This window comes from Bidens hawaiensis, unplaced genomic scaffold (genome assembly GCF_021521415.1).
Source record: "Bidens hawaiensis isolate Kalapana, Puna unplaced genomic scaffold, B.hawaiensis_p1.1 tig00032372_1, whole genome shotgun sequence".
Taxonomy (NCBI): Eukaryota; Viridiplantae; Streptophyta; class Magnoliopsida; order Asterales; family Asteraceae; genus Bidens; species Bidens hawaiensis.
In genome coordinates, this window is record NW_027495502.1 from 32,993 (window position 1) to 59,744 (window position 26,752).

Below are 26,752 nucleotides of genomic sequence, written 5' to 3' on the forward strand. Positions count from 1 at the left end.
GCTCCTACTCTGCCTCAACGACGTCCTATCCGTTATGTTGAAAGTGTAAATAAGAGAATTTTTGCGCAATGTAGGTCATCAAGTGCTCGTAGCAAACCAGAACTTCGTCCGCGGCACACTGCATTGTTGGTGAATCCTGCTTATGTTTCTCCTCCAGGAGATGAATTTCTTGATCCGGCACCGCAACAGGCTAATGTTCCTCAACCACCTCCTGTGGTTCAACCTCCACCCATGGAACAACAAGCACCGCCTGCTGATCCGGAAGTTGCCTTTGGAGGGCAAGGGCTGTTTGACATGGATCTGGCTACTGAAGCTCATGTCTCAATAGAAGAGGCATCTGGTGTTCATGTTTCTATGGTCGCTACATCTGTGGCGGATTCTGAGAGAACCGACTCCGACTCCTCCACTGACGATATCGTTGAAGCACAACAGATTCTTGCCAGACAAGAAAGATACATGGCAAGAGAAAGAAAGACTCGGACCCGCGGTTACTGTTCAGCCTGCTTCTGATACTCCAGCTAGTTTGGGAATTCCTCCACCTTATGCTCAAGACATTTCTCACATGCGTTTTGATGTTGATGCTACTTTGTCTGATTCTGAAAGGATAGCGGCTCTTGAATGGGTAGTTGCTGAACAGTCAAGAATCAATCTAATCCAGACTCAAGCTATCCTGCGACTTGTAGCAGAAAATCAGATCCAATCGTCCCTCATTGTTGAACACGGTAAACTATTTGATGCTCTAAAACAGTTCTTAGCATCTCAGGGGGAGACGAGCTGCAAGGGTGATGAGTTGAGAACCAAGAAGAGGCAAGATAGAGACGATGATCCCAATGCATCGGAAGGTGCAGGTGGTGAGTTGCCAAGAACTGAACAAGCTCTTGGAACTTCCATATCTCAGGGGGAGTCTGCTGGTACATCAGGTGGATCAGGTGGTGAGAATGTGGTGGTTGTGGATGATGAGGAAGTGTTGGGTAATGATGATGTGTCAGCTGATGATGTGTTAACGGCTGACGAGTTTGGAAAGATTGGGGAACAGATAGAGATTGACAGTGACTTAGAAGAAGGGGAGATTGTTGATGATGGTGTAGAGCATGATATTCCGAATATTGATAAGGTGAACTTGAGTCAAGATGCAAATGTGTCTGATGAGTCTGAGTGGGAAGAACAGCCGAGATGGAAAGAAGGCCGTGCTCAGTGGTTTGTCAAGACAAAGAAGCCAGCGGTTCCAACAATGTTTAAGAAAAGTTACAACATCAAGGGATACGCTGAGTCAAAGAAAGGTATCATTTGCTGGTTGTATGATGAAGAGATAAAGTTGTTTGTGATAAAACGTTATGATGGGATTCAATATTTTAAGAAGGCATTGAGATCGCTCAACACCTTGCCTGAGTGTGAGGTGAAAGATTTGGCTCGTTTGAGATTGATTAATAGGAGTGATGATGATATTGCAAGAATAATTGGAAAGATAGTATGGAAGGAAGCTATTAAGGAGAAAAAGTTTGAGCTTCCAAAGCCTCAGAAAGGAAGGTTGGTTGAAAAGGATCGGGGAATGAGGGCTGATGGCAAGCCTTGGATGGTGATGAAGTATAAACCGATCCGGTGTTTGAAAGAAGTGCCAATGAAGATGATGCCCAAGGATGTTTTAAAGAGTCTCAAGTGGTGGTACGTTGATAGTCAGACAGCAGAAGCTGTTATGGAAGATGAGGACGAACAGGAGATTCTGAGAGTCTATGATCCCATGCACTTGGTAAATTTGTCTCAAGCTGATTTGCAGGTACTAAACGATAAGAAGATATTCTACATTCCTGTGTGGAAAGATGAAGCCAAGAAGTACCAGAGGGTGGTCTCTGTCTGTGTAAGACAGGGCGTTCATGCTTGAAGACGGGTGGCACGAGATTTTTAGGATTACTAGACACGAGAAAGAAGATAGAGATATGAAGCTACTGCCAAGGGGGATTCTGTTGGTGCATAATGTCAGTAGTTCAGTATCTTGTGTTTTGTCTGTGTCTGTAATCGTTTAGTTTGTTTGTAATGTTTGAATATTTTTTATTGTATGTTCACTAGTGTTAGGCGAACTTGGAGGATAAGCGAAGTTATGACAACTTCGCCTAGTATGTTAGGCGAAGTTGTCGAGGTCTATTTAAACCTCCACTTCGGCTTTTAGAGTTAAGTTTTTCCTGAACGAGTTGGATTGTGATCTTTAGCATCACGTGTTGGCTTTGGTATTATATCACTTTTATCATTCTATTCTGTGTGTTTATCTATCGATTCAACGTATTGCTTATCTTACACTCGTATCGTATTACGTGGGGATTCCACACCCTCGTGTTACGAGATACTCCTGTGTAGATCCGGCTGGGAACCTACACATTTGGTTTAATCAATGCACCAGCTGCATTCATGGATATGATAAACCGAATATGTAAACCATATTTAGATAAATTTGTAATCGTTTTTATAGACTATATACTTATTTATTCCAAAACCAGTGAAGATCATATTAAACATCGTCATACACTTTTGACACTATTGAGAAAAGAGAAGCTTTACGCTAAATTCTCAAAGTGTGAATTCTGGTTACAAGAAGTACAGTTTCTAGGACCCTTGATTAACCATGAAGGTATTCACGTGGACCCTTCCTAAATAGAAGCTGTTATTAATTGGGAAATTCCTAAAACTCCTACAGAAATTCGAAGTTTCTTAGGATTAGCCGGATACTATAGACGCTTCATTCAAAATTTTTCCCGAATAGCAGTTCCGTTAACTAAGTTAACGTGTAAGAATGTCAAGTTTGAATGGGGACCTAAGCAAGAAGAAGCTTTTATAACTTTGAAGCGAAAGTTAACAAATGCCCCAATACTTGCGCTACCAGAAGGAAGAACTGAAGATTTCACAGTTTGTTGTGATGCTTCTAAATCAGGACTAGGATGTGTACTAATGCAACGTGAGAAAGTTATTGCTTACGCATCTAGACAATTAAAGAAGCATGAAGAGAATTACACAACACATGACTTAGAATTTGGAGCAATAATTTTTTCCCTAAAGATCTGGAGACACTATCTATATGGTAGTAAGTTTACTGTATTCACAGATCATAAAAGTTTAAAATATATCTTTGGGCAAAAGGAGCTTAACATGAGGCAAAGACGCTGGATGGAAATTCTTAGCGATTATGATTGTGAAATCTTATACCGTGAAGGTAAGACAAATATAGTAGCCGATGCATTAAGTAGAAAAGAGCATGAGAAACCTAAAAGAGTGCGAGCTCTAAGGTTAGAACTTCAAATCAATTTAATTAATGAAGTAAAGAATGCTCAGAAACAAGCAATAGAAGAAAATAATTTTGCTGATGAGAAAAGAAATGGTACCATTGGTCTACTTGTCAAAGGAAATGATGAAATTCTCCGAGTGGGGAGCAGGATCTGGATACCAATCGTAGGAGAATTACGAGAAAAGATTCTCGAAGAATCCCATAACTACAAATACACAATGCATCTTGGAAGAGATAAAATGTATCAAGATTTGAAGAAAATCTATTGGTGGATAGGAATGAAAAAGGACATAACTAGTTATGTTTCAAAATGCTTAACTTGTTCACAAGTTAAATCAGAACATCAAAAGCCTTCAGGATTACTTCAACAATTAGAAATGCCAGAATGGAAATGAGAATTAATAACGATGGATTTTGTTACCAAATTACCTACCACAAGAAGAGGTAATGACACAATTTGGGTGATTGTGGATAGATTAACAAAATCAGCTCATTTTATACCAATGAAGGAAACTTTCAAAATGGAACAATTAGCTAAGCTGTATGTGGAAAAAGTTGTCTCATTACATGGAGTTCCATTATCCATTGTATCGGATCGGGATAGCCGTTTTACTTCTCATTTTTGGAAAAGTTTCCAAGTAGCTATGGGAACAAAATTAAACTTGAGCACAGCATACCATCCACAAACTGATGGTCAAAGTGACAGGACCATACAAACATTAGAAGACATGCTAAGAGCATGTGTAATAGATTTTGGTGGAAATTGGGATGACCATTTACCACTAATAGAATTCTTCTATAATAACAGTTATCATACAAGCATTAATGCTGCCCCATTTGAAGCCTTTTATGGACGAAGGTGCAGAACTCCAGTGTGTTGGGCAGAAATAAGAGGAAAACAATTATCAGGTCCTGAAATCATTCAAGAAAGTACTGATAAGATAAATCAAGTTAAGGAAATATTAAAGACCGCACGAGATCATCAGAAAAGTTATGCAGATCATCGACGGAAACCATTGGAATTTCAAGTTGGAGACAAAGTGTTACTAAAAGTATCTCAATGGAAGGGAGTAATCCGATTCGGTAAAAGAGGAAAGTTAAGTCCATGATTTGTTGGACCATTTCAAATTCTCAAACGAATTGGACCAGTAGCCTATCAGCTAGAATTACCAGAAGAAATGTCAGGTATACATGATGTATTTCATGTAAGCAACTTAAGGAAATGCTTAGCTGATAAATCACTAGAACTACCCCTTCAAGATATAAAGGTAAATGAAAAGTTGAAATTCGTTGAGAAACCTTTGGAAATTGAATATAGAAAGATCAAGAATCTCAAGCATAAAAGAATAGTTCTGGTCAAAGTGAAGTGGGATTCAAAACATGGACCAGAATATGCGTGGGAATTGGAATCCGAAATGAAACGGAAGTACCCACACTTATTCCAATCAAATCTCGAGGACGAGATTCAAAATAAGGAGGGGAGACTATAACAAACCATAAAATGAAAGTAAAGAAATAAGTGAAGGAAATTCCATCCCACATTGGTGGAGGAAAGAAAAGGAGATGCTTCCACCATAGTATAAATAGGTTTGTAAGTTCTTGTCCCACATCGCTAGATTATAAAACTAATTAGCACTTTATAAGAAAGAAAATTTCTATGTTAATGTTCTTATAAGACATATCACACCCAGTGGTCCTAGCGGAGGGTGCGAAGCACCCGAACGTGCACGGGCACGGGCTCGGGCGAAGTGCGATGGGCGTAATGTGGCGCTTTGATGGCGCACTTTGCACTTCGCACGCTCGCATCACCGTGGCCGCCTTAGTATTTTTGTTGGGAATTAAGATTTTTTAAATAAATAAATAAATAAAATAAAAATCCTTCCATCACGATATGCGACGGTTTTAGACTACCCATCGCGTACCGCGACGTGGAGGTTACGCAGATGACACGTGGCGTGCCATGTAGCATGCCTAGGGCTGAATCAGCGAAGCTATAAGATTCTCCACGTACGCGACGCCTTTTGCCCATGGCTGTCGCGTACCGCGATGGGGTCCAAAATCTTCTATAAATAGGTTGGCAACGGGACTTCATTTCCTTGCTCAAAAATCTTTCTTTCTCTCTGAATACACAAACACATATATTAAGATATATATTAATAGTATAATACCGAGTTATCGCAACGATATCCTATCCGATCGAAAGAAATATACACGAATCGAAAGAAATTACAAAAATTTAAATGTTAATTACACATGTGTAATAAGTCGATTCGGTGTGTAAAAAGTTACTGTAATTTTTTTTACGTTACTTACACTTACGTGTTACATATGTGTAAAAAAAATTAAAAAAAATTGTTACGTTGAGTTCTTAAAACTCAAAGTGGTTCTCAAAAGAAATCATATTATATATATATATAGATATATATATATATGAAAAGAGCGATACGCTAATGCCTTATCGTACAATATGTACGCGACATCTGGAGCGTCGATCTACACCTTCGATTCAGTTGCGATCAGTTGAGAAGATTTCGTATATTTTAAGCGAGAAGAGTACGATTGTCTTTTTGATTCGTAATCTAAATTTGGTGATTTGCGTATAAACGGTTACGATCCTGGTATTTAGCTTAATCATAATCAATTTCTTATTTACAAACCAATTTTAGTACCGAAATCAATCAATTGAGTACACGAACCAGTTTTCAACCGATTTTTGATTTCGGGTTTTGAAATGGAAGACGATCGTCAATGTAAGTGTTTGCTCTGTTTGAACTATTCGACAGTATAAGTATACTATGTTTCTAATCAGACAGTAACATGTATGTTAGTTTCTATGAGAATCATATGATAATTGATTAGTTTAGTTTGCGAACGTGTTACGAGCGTGTTCATATTAGGAGTGTTTAACATGGTTGATTTTTGGTGTTTATAGTATGAGCGTATCATGAGCGTGTTAATATGATTGATTTTGATGTTTTAGAATATGAGCGCGTGCATATTAGGAGTGTTTAACATGGTTGATTTTTGGTGTTCATAGTATGTGTGTAACACGAGCATAACATGCTAGTGTTGAGATTGATATTCATTTTTATTCATGCTTTCTGTATGAGCGTTTCATTAGCGTGTAGTATACGCATACTATTTATGTTTTATTTATTTATTTTTTTTGCAAATGATTCAAGTGTTTTGGTAGAAAATCAAGGGGTTGATATTATTCCTGAAGTTGCTTCTTCTTACAAACCTGTTAAAGGAATGATGTATAACAAACCATAAAATGAAAGTAAAGAAATAAGTGAAGGAAATTCCATCCCACATTGGTGGAGGAAAGAAAAAGAGAGGCTTCCACCATAGAATAAATAGGTTTGTAAGTTCTTGTCCCACATCGCTAGATTATAAAACTAGTGAACACTTTATAAGAAAGAAAATTTCTATGTTAATGTTCTTATAAGACATATCACACCCAGTGGTCCTAGCGAAGGGCGCTTCGCGCACGGGCTCGGGCGAAGTGCGATGGGCGCAATGTGGCGCTTTGATGGCGCACTTTGCACTTCGCACGCTTGCATCGCCAAGGGCCGTCTTAGTATTTTTGTTGGAAATTAAGATTTAAAAATAAATAAATAAAATAAAAATCCTTCCATCGCGATACGCGACGGGTTTAGTCTACCCATCGCGTGCCGTGACGCAGATGACACGTTGCATGCCACGTGTAAGGCCCCGAACCTGGTGACCCTACTTTAGCGTCGGATTTACTCATAAACACAGTTCTTCAAATCAGAGTTTATTAAAACTTTTCGCGGAATATAAAACATCAATCATTTGTTACAAAACATTAAATCTTTTCTTTGATACCATAACACAAAACTTTATATTTAAAACATCTTTACTTCTTTCTTCAGATGCCAGCCGTTCAATCCATGCCGTGTGTCATCCTCATGCTAACTCTATAATCAGCTCACCTGCGTGCATACTAAAAGTCAGCTACGCTGAGTGAGTTCTAGTTAATCGAACGCCATACAATACATACACATACATATATATCTGTAGATACATATCCATACTTCACTAGTTACCCTTCTGTTCTACATACATACTTGCTACCATACATACATACATATCTACAATCACTAACCTCAGTCTACCGAGAGTACGTTCATAGTTCACCGTCTATACCTGTACTCAAGGTCGTGAACACGTACAAGGTTCGCAGTCCTTACCTATGTTCACCATTTATGGTACGTACAAGGATCGCGGTCCTTCCCTATACCATAGTACATCCACAACACGTACAAGGTTCGCAGTCCTTCCCTATGTTGCAACCTAATTCATAGCACGTACGAGGTTCGCAGTCCTCCCCTATGCTACAAAATCAGCACGTATAAGGTTCACAGTCCTTTCCTATGTTGAAAAAACATCCACAACACGTATAAGGTTCGCAGTCCTTCCCTATATTGCAACCTAATTCATAGCACGTACGAGGTTCGCAGTCCTCCCCTATGCTACAAAGTCAGCACGTATAAGGTTCACAGTCCTTTCCTATGCTGAAATACATCCACAACACGTACAAGGTTCGCAGTCCTTCCCTATGTTGCAACCTAATTCATAGCACGTACGAGGTTCGCAGTCCTCCCCTATGCTACAAATACAGCACGTATAAGGTTCACAGTCCTTTCCTATGCTGACGCCTATCTACATTACGTATAAGGTTCGCAGTCCTTATCTATGTTTACATATATCATCTACTTCACGTATAAGGCTCGCAGTCCTTAACTACGCCATCACCAGCCGAGTCTATGTTCGACAGAAGCTAGAGGGATTTGCCATCCTAACTTACTATGTCGAACGTAGAACTCACATGCCATTCGTGTACCTATATACACATACTTACATTATAACATAAGAACACTCTAGGCATTCCTTACCTCATTCATTTAACAACCATACCCCTTGTCGTTACGTGCAATATCCGAAGATCATTCACGCCCCGACAAGTATTCATTTGAAATATTCATACATCTTCGATATATAATATTCGTACCTTTATTTTTAACCTGACAGTACGCGCAATATCCGAAGATCGTTCGCGTACCGACAAACAATCATTCATATCTATCACACATATCACATATGACATACACTTATCACTTAGGATAAATGTATTAACAACACATCGAGTATGCACACAGCCCCGAAAACATAACAAGGAATGGGGCTAGAAACTCACCTGAACACGGTTACGTTCACCGTTAATCGTAATCCCTTTCTTCAGCTGTGCACGACTGACTGTATAACAAGTACACGTATCAAACAACTATCACTACTCATATCATCTTTCCAATCTTAACTACTACCCACAACGAACGGGGGTCCGGGGGCAGCGCCCCTGGCAGCGGGGTCTAGGGGCGGCAGCCCCTAGCAGGGTCCAAGGGGCAGAGCCTCTGGCTGGGGTCGAGCTGCCAGGTCAGCTTGGAAAAATTTTATTTCCATTAACTGTCTTAACACATTTTTCATTAGATTTTTAATTTAGTTTCTAAACGAACTTGACTTTAGGCGAAGTTAACCCTCGGGCGAACTTAGCTCTAGGCGAAGTTAACCTTAGGCGAACTTAGCTTTAGGCGAAGTTACCAGCTAGGCGAACTTAGCTTTACAGCGAAGTTGCCATCAGGCGAACTTGGCTTCAGGCGAAATTATCATCAGGCGAACTTGGCCTCAGGCGAAGTTACCAGTTAGGCGAACTTAACTTTACAACGAAGTTGCCATCAGGCGAACTTAGCTTGCAGGCGAAGTTCATCAGGCGAACTTAGCTTGCAGGCGAAGTTCATCGCTTTGAAGGCGAAGTTGCCCAGTTGCAGGCGAAGTTGTCCAGATCAGCAGCTGTTCGGTTTCTGTCCAGCATTTTGAGCGATTTTAACACCCTTGCTATGGTTCAATATCACCCACTACGTTTCCCGACCATTTTCGGTCGCTTATACACTAAAAAGCTTGGATCTTTAAACTTCAAAGATCAAGAATCATACATTTTTGAGCTTGTTTGGATCTCGTTTAACTTGTTAACACACTAATCGCTCTCTCTCTCTCTCTCGGATCTGCCCGTTCCTCTCCTCGGCCCGGCGGCGGTGTAGATGGTGTGTGTGTTTTTGGAGTGTGTGTGTAGAAAGTAAGGAAATGAAGATATTTTTGGGTTTAGGGGATATTTATATCCCTGAAATCCCTGGACCTAAGGCCCATTCTCATTTAACCCGTCTCCATTAATCCAACACTAGCCCGACTCATACCAACTCCTACTCTATTATTTATTTCCTGACAACCCGAGTAAACTTTCTCTCTATTAGTAAGTAATATAATTAATATCACTTTGAAATTTCGGGATGTTACACCACGTGGCGTGCCACGTAACATGCCTAGGGCTGACTCAGCGAAGCTATAAGATTCTTCGCGATACGCGACGCCCTTTGCCCATGGCTGTCGCGTACCGCGATGGGGTCCAAAATCTTCTATAAATAGGTTGGCAACGGGACTTCATTTCCTTGCTCAAAAATCTTTCTTTCTCTCTGAATACACACATATATTAAGATATATATTAATAGTATAATTCCGAGTTATCGCAACGATATCCTATCCGATCGAAAGAAATATACACGAATCCAAAAGCTCTGCCTGTTAAGGTATGACATTGTGCCATCGTGTAAAGTTTCTACTCTCGTGATTATCGTTATGATTGTTGGTTTTATACTAATCTAGGTATACTACATTATGTTTATCCTAGGTGCTTAATACCAGGAGGTGTTCTTTAATTATAAACTTGCAAGGTGAGACATTCGAGTTTTTGTACAACTCACATTTGCGTAAGACCACTATTTTTCCGACATTGTCATGATAATTTCAAAACCTATAAAACTCATGGCACATGTTCTAAATGTTTTCAAACATATTTTTAAAGTATTTTAAATACATTACAGTGATTAAGTCTCTGTAGACTTATGGGATGGTTATTACTGGTATTGTGGAGTTTTGTATACATGGCTTGCCTACTGGGCTATTACACGTTACTTATTGGACAAGTGTTAGCCAATAAGTAATATGACCACAGTCATAGATACGGTCGAGTGACAAGTACCTTTCGGTAATTTGTAAGCAGGCAGATGTAAAAACATCTTAATGCTGTAACTTTAAAATGTGTCATTTACAAATGAATGTACTCACCAGTATTTCTTGCTGATCAAATATTTTAAACATGTTTCAGGTGACTTCTTAGAGACAAAGGAATGATGTCTGCGGGCTTCCAGCTTAAATAAGTGGCTTGTCACCAGAATAAAGAAACGTGTTTTGTAAATTAGGGTTTAACCCTATAAAACTTATGTTTGTAATAAAAAGGGATTAAATTCCCGGTTTAACATAATAATAATCATGGCGTTTTTATAACTCTGATCATTTTTCCTAACTACGGTTCTGATGAAATTTTCCGCTGCAAAATAATTTAATAAACACCGATACCACCAATCAATGTTCACGGCTCCCCTCCCGGGGAATAGGGGTCGGGGGCTGTGACATGATGTTTTCGTCAACTGGTCAAGCATTTGATTTTTATAGTGAATATGCTAAGAAATCTGGACTTGGGGTTCGCAAATGTGGATCGTACATGCATGATGGTGTACTAAGGACCAAGTATTTTACATGTTGTAAAGAAGGTCACAAGCCAGGAAAAAGTTATGATTCAAAAGGTGATTGTAATGAATCGAATAAGTCATATTATAAAAGGCGGAAAAGGCCTAAAATTAGGTCTGGTTATAGAGCACATCTATAGTTAAAATCTGTTGATGGTGTAAATTTTGAAGTACATGGTTTTGTTGAAGGCCATAATCATAGTATGGTAGCAGATTGTGATATACAGTTTGTTTGATCAGCGAGGAAGTTAACAGATGTCCAAGAGGAAGCTATTTATGAGCTGTCTAATTTGAACCTGGGACCTGTTAAAGCATTTAACCTTATGAGAACACAGTATGGTGGTTTTGAAAAAGTAGGTGCAACTACAGATGATTGTAAGAATTATAAGCAAGGTTTGAATTGTTATATTGGAGAGTATGATGTTGAGATGATTGTGCGGAGATTATGTGCGAAGAAAACATTTTCATCTGATTATTCGTTTGAATATGATATTAATGATAATCATGAGTTAACTCATGTTTTTTTGGGCTAATGAGATTTCAAAGAGTAATTATCTTGCATTTGAAGATATTATATATTTTGATGCTACATTTAAGACTAACAAGTTATTGATCCATACAGTTTCAATATAAAATTCAAGCGTATTAGTTGTGTGTTTTGTATGTATGAATATGTTTTTATATGAACAAGTACAAGATGGTTTTTGTACCGTTCACGACAATTGATAACCATTGTCATAGTGTGATTGTCGGTGCTGTATTATTAGCTTTTGAAACTATTGAATCGTACACATGGTTATTGCAAATGTTACTTAAGTCGTTTGGTAGTGCATCGAAGGTTGTTGTTACTGATCAAGACCCGACTATGAAGCAAGCTATTGCATCTGTGTTTCGAAATACAAGGTATAGGTCATGTATGTGGCATATCATGAAGAAAGTTGCAGACAAGGTAAACTTAACCGTGTTTGATTTAACTGTTTTAAGTAGTTTAAATAGTGAGCGTTTTACAAGCGTTTAACATTTATTTTCAGGTGGGAGCCGATTTATGTAACAACGAAGATTTTAAGTGTAGGATATGTGATATTGTGTGGACAGATTCAATTAGTCCATTTGAATTTGAGGAGAAATGGCAGTCGATAATGGTTGAGTTTGAGCTTGACAAGAATAAATGGCTTACTGATATGTTTGAAATTAGATTGGATTGGATACCTACTTTTTATAGAGAGGAACCTTTGTCTGGATTGATGCATACAACATCAAGATCAGAGAGCTAAAACCATTTTTTCGGTCAAGCTACAAATTCTCAGTTAACATTAGTTGAGTTTTTCAACCATTTTGATTTTTGTATGGAGATACAAAGATACAATGGCAGACTATGTGATCATGACAGTACGTACACGTATCCGCAGCTAGAAACCATTAGTTATCTTGAAAGGAAGCGGTTAGGATATATACAAGATCTATTTTTAACGATGTTCAAGATGAAATGAATGAAACTGTTGGTGGTGTTTCACAATTCAGTGCTTGTGAAGAAGAAGGAGGTTTTTTGAGGTGTAAAATATGGGATTTTAATGCGTATGTTCCAGGATTTTTGAAGGTAATATTGAGCGTTTAGTAAGCATTTTAGTTTAAAGTTTTTTAATATTAAATTAGTTAACAAGCGTTTAACTTGAGCGTTTACATTGCCTTTTTAGGTTGTGTTTCAGAAGGACGGTGAGTTTGGTGAAAAGTCTAAAGCAATATGCTCCTGCAAAAGATTTGAACAATATGGTTTGTTGTGTCGGCATATTTTATACGTCATGAATATGTATCAAGTCAAGAAATTCCCGAAAAGATATATAAATGATCGATGGAGAAAAGAGGTTGCGGTGAATATCAGAACAATTCCAATGTCAGAGTTTGGTAATGATCAGAACAGGAAAATCAAAGAGATTTTAAGAGAAATAAAATATGCCGGTGAATACCTTATCAATAGTTATGTCGCAGATATCGATGAATTGATTAAATTGAGAGACGAGATGAAATTGATGATTGAAAAAGCAGACTTAACTCGGTATGAAAGAGTAAGTCCATCTAAAAAGGATAGATTTGTTGATGTTTAAGGTTTTGAACAACCATCAGAAGTTACTGTTCGTGTACCTACTGGAATAAGAAACAATGGTCGTGACTCACACAAAGGAATTAAATCAAAGAAGGAGATAGCCATTAGTCGATCTGAGAAGAGTTATAGGGAGTGTCAGATTTGTCACTAACCTGGCCACAATAGTAGAACTTGCAAAGCATTGCAGCAGGAACAACAACAATGAATCCGTAGTGAAGCGTTTTTAAGCGTTTTAGGCAATTCATTGTTTTAAATAGAAAGGGTTAGCCATTGTTTTTAAGCGTGCGTATTGTGTTTTATATAGAAAGAATTACCCATTGTTTTCAACCTTTTTGTTTTTAACTTATTAGAACAAACGAAAGTGTGCTGGTGGCACTGTAGCATGCTCTGGGTTGAACCTTGCTCGTTAGAAGTCCTTAGAATAATTTCTTCATCAAGTTCCTTCAAACTTGCTGGGACCACTGTTTATTATGAATAAACCTTGCTCGATCCACCAAAATACTTGGTTTTAGCTTGGTTTAGCCATTGTTTTTAAGCGTTTTAGGTAATTCATTGTTTTAGATAGAAAGAGTTAGCTATTGTTTTTAAGCGTGCGTATAGAGCTTTATATAGAAAGAGTTAGCCATTGTTTTCAACCTTTTTTTCTTTAACTTATTAGAAAAAACTAAAGTGTGCTGGTGACACTGTAGCATACTCTGGGTTGAACCTTGCTCGTTAAAAGTCCTTAGAATAATTTATTCATCAACTTCCTTCAAGCTTGCTGGGAACACTGTTTATTATGAATAAATCTTGCTCGATCCACCAAAATACTTGGTTTGGTTTAACCAAGGGTTTTCTTTGAAACTAAACCTTGCTTGATGAAGTGTAGCTTGCTTGAACTGACACTTAAAAAGAATTCCATAAGATAACTTTGCTCGAAGGGCAAAATACCTTGCTTGACTAAGTTTAAGCTTTCTAGTTTTTTACAGTATTTTTGTTTAAAGATAATGGGTTTTATAGTCACTTTTTTTACACAAGCGTATCCTAAGCGTTTTTAGATAAAACTTTTTATTTATAAAACATGCGGTTTACACCACGGCAGACCATGGCAAGTACGATTATAATATAAGATTGGAAAAAGAAGACAAAAAACTAACATCATCATACCCCATCCTCAGACCCATCACTCATTGTTCTTGATAATCTCACGCCCAGCTTCCTTGAACTCCATGTTGGTTGACACTATTGAAGCCGTGTCAACCAAAGTGACATACAATGAGTCGTAGCATGAAGTCTGTTGTTTCAGGTACTCAACAGCTTTTGCCTTGAACTCACTGTCTGGTTGCAGCAGGAGTTCGTTATATGTATCAAGATTTTTGAATTTCTCTTGAAGCACATAGTTTAGTTCTGCTTGAATGGCGGTGATAAACTTCTCATCGTTTGGCTTCTCAAGATCCAACTAGGCTTTGACCATGCTCTTTACGGTTCTATCACATGAATACATTTTTTTGGATGTTTTTTTAATGTTTTTTAGTGTTATTTGAGTGATCTTAATAACAAAACAGATGTGATATATATAGACATAAAGTTTAAATTTTGGTAGTTGAGATAGAGGTATTCAATGCCATTTAATTTTGATATAGGATATCATCATCACAGAAAATATTTTTTTCCAAATAAGTGGAGTAGCCATACATGTAATTTTATGAATTCTTAAGTGTGTAGTAATAAATGTAACTAATTGGATGAGATTTGATGTTGGCTATCATGACAAACATCTTTTCCCACGTTTTAGAAGGTGAGTAGTAATAAATGTAATTAAGTTCTGTACAAAACTAGATTAAAAATGAGCATTTAACCAGATACAGTTGTTTAGCGTATTACAAGCGTATAGGAGACTTATGTTTTGGATACATTTTCTAAAATAAAGTTATGAGCGTATACTAATCATCTCATAGTTACGTCCTCACACATTTTTATGTTGCGCCCGTGAGTATACAGTTGTGAGCGTCGTTCAAGCATTTTGTCTTTTTATTCCGTTTTTGGCCCATGAACCTACAATTGTTTTTATTTTTTTATCTTGCTTTTACTATTTGGTCCGTGATCTTTTCTTATATATATATATACACTATATTTTGTTACACTTATATCCATACATCTCAAAATTTGTTTTTTTCAGTTATAATGGATGCCTCATTATCATCATCTTTCAATGAAGCTTTGAAGATGAAGATTGTGGAGCAGGTCGCAGCAGACAAAGCTTGTCGTGAAAGGCTAAAATATGAATTTGTGATGCTTAGCAATAGTTTGGATTACATGGATGTTATTACGAATGTTCTTGTCAAAATGCATGCTAGTACTATCCGAGATATTGTGGTTTTGTTTATGGTTGATGTAGGGAAGAATGAGATTGAACAGTACAAATTATTAGCAAAGGAAATTCTTGAACTAAACTGCTCAATGAAATTGAAGTTGGATTTTCTCATGTCACTATTAGAGTAAGGGTGAGTGGGGTGATGTGTTGAGAGTTTGATGAGCGTTTGTTATGTTTTTTTAATATTTTCTCATGTAGTGATGTGTGTGTTTTGGTAATAATAATATTCCAATGCTTTTTGAGACATTAATTTTTTTTGTTGCAAAATATACATCATAATGAAGTGCATAAGACCATGTATTAAAATACAAAACAAAGTTTTGAAAGAATTCAAATTAGTTGTTGCCTTCTTTGGAGTTCTTCAATCAACTCCGCCCCAGATAAAGTTGTTTTGTTATTTTCAGAAAATGCAAGTGCCTTTTCGATAACAATGTCTCTTTTTTGGTTTAGATCCGACGAGAGGATTTTGCTCAAATACTTTGCCCTCAACTTTTTTAGCTGATTTTATTGTTTAGGACTTTCCTTGTGAAAGTTGCGCCCCCACAGTTTCTTCCCATCATATGTCTCCATGTGTCTCATAGCAAAAACCCCACATTCAACTCCATTTTCTGTTGTTCTCCATTTAATCCTTAATCTAGTGATTGCAGCCTTTTTGATTCTATCAGCAATGGGGTGATTGATTTTCTTAAGATATATGCAAAAGACGTTTCTCTAAAAAAATTTAAAAACATTTAAGTATATCACAAATTTATAATAGATTTTGGATTTGTATTTTTTTTATTGGGTGTTTTTGAGCGTTTACCAGGATTTGAGGATTCTTATTGTATCTTTCTTTAAAAACTCTTGCGATCACTTTTTCTTTGTTCTCTGGCCTTTTAAATTTTTTATCGGCTGGTATTTCCTAATTTGCACTATTGGCAAGCAACTCTATCACTCCTGTTTGAAGATTGAAAGCAACCACATAGAAATGATCCTTTTGTAGAATTGGCACGAGAAATATAGCAACTTGCTTCATTGATTTGACATCACTCCTCATCATCTGTTTTCAATGTTGTCCGTAAACACTTTGAGTCTTTGTTCGTCTGTGTTACCAACTGCCTCATCATAATGGTCACTTGTCTGCATAAGAATTCAAATGTAGATGTTCAAGCGTTTTATAAGAGTTTAAAGTTAATAGGTAGATTAAATCGTACCAACACAGTGCTTGTAGTGAATAACCTGAATGGTGATTCTGCATATTTATCCTTTTCTTCATACTTCATCAGTTCACAGAATGCATCCATTGCATTAGTTGTTAAAAACAATCCAGGACAAAAACTCTCAAATATCACCTTAAATGAATCTGTGTAAGTAGACTTGAAAACCTCTTCCCATATGTCTTCAAGACAAAAATATATATACTTTGAAATTATTTTTTCATCCTCTGTCACACTTGTGAATATGGCAACCTCTCTTAAAGATATGGTGATTTCAACGCAGGAGGTAATTTTCTCTTTCTTTCTTCCTTCACCAAATCTTTGTCTTTATGTTATGGTAATAATGATACAAGAGATGTAATTTTGGGTATCATCTTTGAAGTTGATGTCGGTGTTACGAATTTTTCACTTGGAGACAATCCAGTGTCCAACTTTTGATTCTTGGTTTTCTTTTCAACTTTACTAACTTAAAAACAATAAGGACAAGTCATTGTATCTGTTTACTAATTTTCTTCTTATAAACTGTTTTTTTTTTTTTTGTGTTTTACCTATAATATCTTCTAAGTTCCATCAGTATTTATGTGATCAACTTCATCTTTGATTTCACCTCCTTTTTGTTCACTAGACTCCTGAGCATTTGTATGAACATGCACCATATCATATCCAAGTGAAGTAGCTGTAAAGCAATAAGTATGAGCGTTTAACAAGTGTTTTATGTATGAATATGTTAACAAAAATTTTGTACCATCAGGCTCTTTAGAAATTTCAGTACACACTGGACTATTTGCAAAAGTGTGTTCCATCTTGTCCTCTTTTGATCCAACTTGTGTATCTTTCATATAAAATATAAACATAATAACGTGAGCGTTTGATGAGCGTTCAATTTATATGAAGATAAATTTAACTATTTAATACCTTCCTTAGCCCACTCAAGTACTGTAGTAACAACTGCATCAAGTTTATTATTCCCTTCTAGTTCTTTTACTATAATTTCTTCATCATTGTTAACTTCATCAGCATTACCAATGACAGCCACATATGTCAAATAAAATTTCAAATAATAATATGAGTGTTTGTTGAGCTTTCAAGGTGTGTAAAAGAAGTTTTTATAATTATGTACCTTCTTGAGCCCCATTAACCCCTGCATCACCAACCTCTGCATCAGTAACCACTGCATCACTAACCACTTCAACACTAACCACCGCATCACCAAAAGTTGCCCCATATTTTTTATTTTCTTCAGATAGATTATAAACTTCAGGAACCTCTGGTATTCAAAATTTAGATATCAGTGTTTGTTGAGCGTTTTTAGTATAAGTATAAGTACCAATACCTTCTTCACTAACACTGCATCACCAACTACAACATCTGAATGAACTAAATCAATTGCGGAAGCTATACAAGAAGTGGGAACATCTTTCAAAGATATACAAACATATATATATATATATATTAAAAAAGTACATATGGTTGAAAATTGAAAGAGAATTAGATTGTTTTCTCACCTAAATTAAGGAGTGAGTTGTTTTTCAAGGTCTCACTTTCTTGTGTTTTAGGAACCACATTATTATTGAATCTGTCCTCCCATTGACAACACCTATCAAAAATTCTGTAATTTGATAGATGTTTGTCATTTCCTTCACGGACCAATTCATTGATTTATGAGCAAAGTTTTTCAAATTTCTTCAACTTTTTATCCATTGCCTTATTCCAAGACTGTAAAATGAAAATATTATTATTAATTAATTTAAGGTATTCAATAAATCAAATGTCTCACCTTCTCTTTCTTTGTTTCTTTTGGTGGTAGGTAAGCAGATATCCCAGACAGCTGAAGCGGGGTTATATAAAAGTCGACTAGCTCTTATGTGTGTGTGTTCCCAATGGCATTTGAAAACTCAAATGTGAATCCGTATCATCATCATCAAATTCTCCTTAAGCAGTGTGATCGGAATTATCTGTTTCTGTTTCACTTTCCCCATCTGTTTTTGATTATATATTAATGTTTTTTTATAAATGTATCATTAGAAGAAATACACATTATAGAGTTTTTAGATTTAAATAACAAGTTTTGCTACCATGTTTTTTGTTGTCACCATCTGCATCAGCCTGATGCATTGCTTTGTCACCAGCAGCTGCCTCACCAACTGTATCTGTAGGTTTATCAGCAGTTTTTTCTTTATCTGCAAGTTTATCAGCTGAGGCAATAGCAACTGTATTATCAGCAGCCTCAGGACTCATCTGGTCACCAGTAGATGCAATCACACCAGCAGCTGCAAAATCAACTTTACCAGCAGCAGTTCCAACATCAGAAGTATCAGTTATAGGCTCAATCAGTCCTTTGTTTGCAGTTCCAACATCAGCAGCCACACCAACCATTTCAACATTCTCATAGGCAGGATCGTATTCCTCATTTTCAGCATCATCTTCTAAAGGAGGTCCATTATTATATAAGTATCTCTCCATCTTTGCAAGAGTTGTTGTTGTTATGTAGTTGACTGAAGGTGTTGTTCCCGGAGCCCCAAATGGATCATATCTTTTCTGGTACTCATGTGTGTAAAGCATCACATGTAAGGTGATTGGATAGTTATATTGTTCATTGACATCCTTCCAGTATTCCTTTGTCATCTTCAGGTTTTCAATCACATAGCTGCACCAGTCCATATTTGGAATATCTGAGAGTTTATCGATTGCGGTGATGAATCGTTGATTGATTGTTGTTGATTTTGTTATAAATCCTATACATGTGTTGAACAACACAAGGAAATTAATCTTAAACAATTCACCAACTCCTTGATCTTCCATCAACTTCTCTCTCACATGTTTTATACTTATTCTTGTAGTCGGGAATTGATTTTTGAACAGATCTGTAGTTGCATCGTCCCCAATCTCGGTCTACTCCTGTCTAAAACTAGTATTTTACCCATTGGTATCCCCAAAACTTCATGAACTTTTGTTGGTGTTATCTTAATAACACGGCTGCCGATGTTCAATTCATTAAAACATTGATCATAGTTCATCAGCAACCAATGGCCCAACATTGTATGAAGTTTGGTTTACTTGTAATCTTAACATTGACCCAAATCTCATTTCTTCCAAACAAGCTTTTTGATCAGAGTTCATTGCACTCACTGCATCTTCAATGTTAAATGGTGCACATCAGAATCACAACTTTTTGTTATAAATTCAACAAAAGGTTTCCTTTGTATCCTCTCTGTTGGCTTCTTTTCTTTAACGACTTTCTTCTTTGGTTATTGAAAATCCGAGTCAGAGGTACTGTCTTCTACATCTTTCCGCTTCAAAGTCTGAATCAGAGTTTGCTTCAACATGTTTTGTTTTAACCTTTTTCACTCCGGGTTCAACGTGTTTAGTATTCTTATCAACACTCTTTCTTTTAACATCATTCTTTTTATCCCCTGCCTTCTTAGCTTTAGCTGAATCACACAAAGAACGCTTAATAAACGCCTAAGACTACATTAAGATTAAGTGAATAAATTAATATGATATAATCATCCCAAACGCTTATAAAATGCTTATAAACATATCCAGAATTAACACCATAAATCAGTATGCTATAATCATCCTAAACGCTTCTAAATCGCTTACAGACATATCCAGAATTAACTTCATACAAGCAGATGATACGATTATAATACAACGCTTCGTATGCGCTTAAGAATAAATATATTAACACAGTCATTAAACGATTGTACTACGCTTAAGCCCGAAATTAAAACATAATTTCATTTGATAAAATATAGAATGATAAACGATTGTCAAACGCTTACAAAAATCAACTATACACTAATGAAACCCTAAAACGATTATAGTAATCACAAAAACCACCTGCTTTGATAGTAATCTGAGGTTTATCTTGGTTTTATTTTGATATTTTTTCTTTTCTAATTGCAGTTGATTTAGGGTTCTTCGATTTCTCCATCTTCGTTATTCGTTTAGTTTTGTTCAGTTGATTTTTAGGGTAGTTGTTTGTTTCGTACGCTTAATCATCACCGGATTCAGTGGGATTATTTTTGGAGTGATTTTAGGGATGTTTAGGGAGATTATCTTGACGACCCTACCCTTTCAGAAGAAATCAGGCGCGTGTTTTAAAAATTTTGATCGGACACTTGAAGCTCTCGCATACCTATCGTACGATAAGAGATTAGCGTACAGTAACCGCACTCTCTCTCTCTCTCTCTCTATATATATATATATATAGAGAGAGAGAGAGAGAGAGAGCAATGTTATAATAAGAAGTATATTTTTCCTAAAAAGTGTAGGAAGTGTGTTTTCACCATTAAATATAATAAAACATACCGCACAATAAACACATCGCAACTAAAATAAAACACACCGCACAATAAACACACTTTCCATATCCACCGTCAGATCAACATATTTAACGCACCAGATTATTTCTTACACTTCTTTAACACACTTCTTTTTTTATTTTAACGTTACCCTATATATATATATATTTATAACGTTATGAAAAAGTAACAAAATAATATATATTATTTTATACGTAAAATTATAAATTGAAATATATATATATATACTAGAAGGGTGCCCACGCGATATAAAGGGTGTTTTAACATAGACTTTAGTAATCTGATGGTCGGTTAATTTTTATATGTTTTAGTTCGTTTTTTATTTAGTTTTAATTGTTTATTCTAGAACTTTCGATACTTCATACGTGTATTATTGGTTTTCAGGTCACAGGCGTTAAAGTACTCAATATGGACCTGTTGTGAAACGGAATGAAGACCCGGGATGTCCAGCACGCGAAACGATGATCTTTATAGAAGTTTGCAGGTAACAAGACCCATCGCGGTACGCGATGGGCTTGCTGAGGACCCATCGCGTACCGCGATGGGTGATTAAGTGTCACACCCTCAAAATACACTAACGGAGTTTTACCGTCAGAGGGTGTGAACTAACAGGATCGGAATCATTAGTTATAATCAAACCATAAAAACATTAAGTGAAAATAAGTGCGGAAGCATAAAAACATAGACCAAGTGTTGCGCCACGCAGGACGACTTAAAAACCCACATAGTAACAGTTTAAAACAAGTTTGCATAATCAATAGTGTTCAAAACAATGCATGCTCCTATACCGCGCGCCCGCCTCAGCTACCTGAAAATAACATACTAAAAGTGTCAACACGAGGTTGGTGAGTTCACAAGTTTATATAAAACAAAGCGTTTAGCGTTTTGCGTTCAACGTTTTGCGTTTAGAGTTTTGAGTTTAGCGTTTTGCGTTACCAGATAGTGTTAAACCAATTATATATCGATAGGTAGCTAACCTATACAACAAGTATTACTAAGTGTTCGACACCGAAGCTGACTGTTTATCATGTGCCTTGCCACCAGGTCTATCCCGACCATGGTAATATGTTAGCCAAAATTACACCCACTCGACCTCCAGTCGAGCTTAGCGTTAGGTGGGGTTTGTCAAACCCAGTAGTACTACTCAACAGTGACTCGCTATTATCCAATATTAAACGGTTCGATGTGTAGGACTTCAGTTGTTTCGTTTGCCACTTAGCCTTTACAAGTGATATATAATCTACTAACAAAATCTAAAAGCGTTTTCGGAGTATGTTATCTCCCCCAAATGAAAAGCGTTTAAAGAGTTTAAAAAGGGGAAAGTGAAACTCACTGTTTGCGAAGAATTCCCAAAAACATGTCACCCAAGTGATGCGCGTCACCAAAAACTCTCACTAGCGTTCTATAACAACAAGGAGATTTTCTAAGAGTCGGAACTATTATCGAGTCTCTAGACCCGGCACATAATTCCTATGCACAAGATACGTTTCGTGTTTCGTTTGTGACTCGTGTGTGACTTAACAAGCACATTAGTGATACGTTACGTGTGTAAACAACTATTTACGTGTCAAGTGTTAATGGTGTACATTGCTAGCAATTACTCCCCGCAAGGGCAAATTTGTCAAAACATAACAATTATCTAGCAGTTAGCACGTTTCATGTATTTTTCACAAAGTTCAGCAGCTAGTTTCATCAAGACAGAATTTTACTTGAAAGATTACTCTATTCAACAGATCATAGCATCTCAATTAATTCACCAAAAATCATTACAAAAGCATACATGAATTAGGTTTCCAGAACATATTTTATTGTATTTTTATTCTACATATATTTCTCACAATGATCAAAACATTACAGCAAACTCACAGCAATCAAAATCATGCGCAACAGAATGTTATTTGTTATTCTCATTAAATAAAAAATCTAATTAATGCAAGACCAATTGGGTTAGGTTCTTAACTCAACAAGTTAACTTCCAGAAGTGGAACCAACCCATTTGGTCGTGTAGTTCATGAGATATGCTAATTACAAAACAACTTAACAGCAGGTCTCACAACTCAGATTTGCACTTCAGTTTTGTAGAATCATAAAGATTAAATTTTACTCGTCCAAAAATTACAAACTTGAACTTTATAGAAACTAGACTCAACATAGCACCCTGTAGTGTTAACAACATCGACCAATTTCCACATTAACATTTAGTTACAGTTGTCTAATCATAACTTACAATCTGTCTAGTACCAGTTTGACCTTTAATCACATTTAAATCGTTTGACCAACCAAAACACCTTCAAATTAGACGTGATTGGACTTTCTGAAAACTAGACTCAGAGTACTACCTTGTAGACTCATAATTAGCTCAGTTTGCTTTTATATTCAACAAGTTACACATCGTTCAAGTTTAACAATCACTGCTGTCAAAACTCAGCAAGCATAAACAATCATCTAACATGCATCCTAAGCATACGACATAACTCAACACATGTAATACACATAATTAATCATAGAAATCAGTAGTAACCTTCTAGGGTTTACAAACAATCAACGATTCATCAATCTTTCACCGTTCAAAATCACATATGATCATCAATATCAACAACCAATGCATAATCAATCATCCTCTAGCAACAATCAATCATAAGAACACGTAATACATGATATTCAATAGTTAGGGTTTCATAATTATACCTTAAAATGCAGAAATAACCAAGGAAACGTGAGAGGTGCTTAGAAACGAGTGTAGGATGCTCCGATTATGAAGAATGAGATCAAAACGGGTGTGATATGTGTGTGTGTGTGGCTGCCGATCGCAAAGAGAGGGGAGGGGGGGCTGGCCGTCGGGTAGAGAGAGAGAGAGGAGGGGTTAGGGTTTTATTAATATTATTAATAATAACATGTTACATCTAGGCCCCTCAACTTCTAATAATTACTTTTCTAGCTTAAATTGACTTGTTTGCATCTTGAGTTAACGTTTCATACAATGTTATCACATAACACATAAGTCTAACACATAATTATAACATAATTATTGTTTTAACGTTTTTCGTTTATTCACCAATGGTTTGCGTCAACTCGTTTGCGTTTCGGTGCAATTCCCGAAAGACTATACATGTAGTAATTGTCAAGCGTCATTTAAACCCTTAGTTTAAATGTAATGAGATATGCGTTATAGATCCAGTGATCCTAAGTTTGAATCGACGGAGTTTGAGTTAACGGAGTTAACCTGAAATTGACGAGTGTCACATTAAGTGATGTTGACTTTCTGGTCAATCGCGATACGCGATTAACCATTGAAGACCCCATCGCGTACCGCAATGGGGGGTGCAGACGGGAATTTTATGGTTAAATACTATTTTTCATGGGAAGAACCCTAACTCCGTTTTGACGAAGCAAAGACGATTCCAGCAGCTCCAAGAGGCAATTTCCACCACCATAGCTTGTGCCAAGACCTTCCGCATGATCCATATCATTTATATCGAAGATTCAATGATGTCAAGGCTCGGCTAATCTCCTAGAATCGCACCCATGATGTATAGTTTGTAATCTTTACAGTTTTTCTCATGTGATTAAGAACACTTGTGTATAATTATTGATGATTATTGATGTTTGGTATTTCTGTGTGTTCGGTCGGTTTAGGTTTACGTTGGTCTGAACGATCTGTTACCAGTTGCTAGATAATTAATCATATAACTGTTTGGTTAGATTGAATACGATAAAACATACATTTGCCCTTAACTGAGTCACACTGGCAAGGACTGATTGATAACCAGTGCTGTGTGTAAAGTGATTGTTGATGTCTAAGGTTTTGTCTGATTGATCAGTTTTTAGTTAATCGTTAATAATTAATCTGTTAGGTTGCATGAGATAACTGTAGGTTGCTTACTTGAATTCCCGGGTGTGATTTGCTTTGTTAACTGCTTAATACTCGTTTACTTGTTCGTTGCTTAGTTCTCTAAATTCACTTAAATTGCTTGTGTGATCAACACTAAATACTAGTACTTCATAATATTAAATCTGTACACGAATTGAATTGACCACATACTCCTTGTGATACGATACCCTACTTGCTCTAACTATTTAGTTTAGTTAGGTTTTTGATTGACTCAAACGACGGTAATCATAATCACGTAACATTTATGGGAGTTCATGGTTCAGTTTGAAACCTTACAACCGTTTAAATCAGTCATCAGTTAGGTTAAGGATTGTTTTTTTCTTTAACTTTTGGTTTCAATTTTCTACAGTTTAGCTACTATTTTCGATGACAAATAATCGTTACTAAAAGTTTGGCTCGCATGTTTAACTTAAACCATCAAAACCGGCTTTGAACACTCATACGTTACATGTTAATTATTTTAATTGAAAAAAATTCTAACAATATCATACTCAAATTAAATAGAATAAAATGCTCGTTTTTAAGGTGCAAAATTTTTAAAAAAGTATTAACGTACGAAAAGGTTATCTCGATTTAAAAATTCTGGGGGAAAGTTGGTTCAAAATTAAAATAATTAGTAACAAATAGTTAAAGGTGGGGGGCAAAACTGTAAGTATTCTTTTATTTAATAAAAGTTTAGACTAAAAAGTTGTAAATATATTAGATGAATTGAAAGTTCACGTGTGAATTTATGCTTAAAAGTCCATTTTCCCATTCTTTATTATGCTTTGTAGTTGTACCATGTGTTGATTATTTTGTAAATTACTTAAAACTAAGGCATTCTTAATTTGCTCATATATCCCTCATTATATATATAGTGTATATATATATATAATTTTAAAAAATAAAAAATAATAATAAATAGTAAATAAGCCGAGCTCGAGCCTATTCAAACTCGGCTTGGCTCGGTTGCACCCTGGAGTATTTTTTTTATTTAAAGTCCCAATAAATGTCAAAAAGTCTTTTGTTAGGTATAGCTACTTGCTATGTTTTTTGTGGTTGATTTATAAAATTTTCGTTCATCTTTCAAAAAAACTATCATAGTGGCTTTAGAAGGTATAATAAAGGCTTTAGAATGTATAATAAAGAAATTTTATGGGGGTTGCAAATGATGTTAGATTGGGTCAAGTGGGATAAAGTGGTCATACCAAAAAAGTTGGAAGGTCTTTACTTATGTAAACTAGAGGTGGTTAATAAAGCTCTTATAGCCAAATGGGTTTGGAGATATAAGTCGGACAACACCGGTTTATGGAAAAAAGTTATTGAAAGTAAAGATGGAAGCAGGAGGGGTTAAGCTAGAGATTATAGTATAGTAAAGTGGTTCCTTTCAACAATGGTATTTTAGGTGCGTCTAAAACGGTGACGAAAACTCTTATTTCGATGGAAGCAGGAGGGGTTAAGCTAGAGTATTTGTGTAAAGGCAGGGAGATGGGAACAATATCATATTTTGGTCAGATCTATGGTATGGTGATTGGTTACTGAAGGAGTCTTTTTCTAATCTGTTCTTGTTGGAAAAGAATTAAAAAAGTAAAATTAGGGAGAGAGTCTAGTGGTCAAACAATCAAATTGAATGGCAATAGAATTGGTGGAGGGCTTTAAATTCAAATTCTGAAAGATATGAATTAGAATTGGCTCTACAAGATGGAATTTTTTTTAGAAGGGGGGGGGGGGGGGATGTTGCAATTGAGTTGGCTGGGAGATGGGGAGTTGGTTGGGAGATGGTCCTGGCTCGTTCTCAGTCGGTTCAGTTAAAAAAGCCTTGGTACATTCTAGCTTCGAAAATTATCAGTTGACGACGGTTTGGAGTAAATGAGTGCCTCTTAAGTGCAATATTTTTGCGTGAAGAGCCATTTTAAACATGTTGCCGACGTTTGAAGCTTATATAAAGAGGAATGCTGGGGTTTAATCTTC

The 26,752-nt window shown here is 36.4% G+C and overlaps 1 protein-coding gene across 1 annotated transcript; it reads left to right on the top strand.

Moving 5' to 3' along the window:
• The first annotated feature begins 11,629 nt into the window (after window positions 1-11,629).
• Window positions 11,630-12,206, top strand: LOC143583373 (protein FAR-RED IMPAIRED RESPONSE 1-like). The gene is made up of 2 exons (XM_077065690.1): window positions 11,630-11,881; window positions 11,964-12,206. Exons 1-2 carry the CDS (start codon window positions 11,630-11,632, stop codon window positions 12,204-12,206), a joined length of 495 nt encoding a protein of 164 aa, XP_076921805.1.
• Window positions 12,207-26,752: the final 14,546 nt, after the last annotated feature.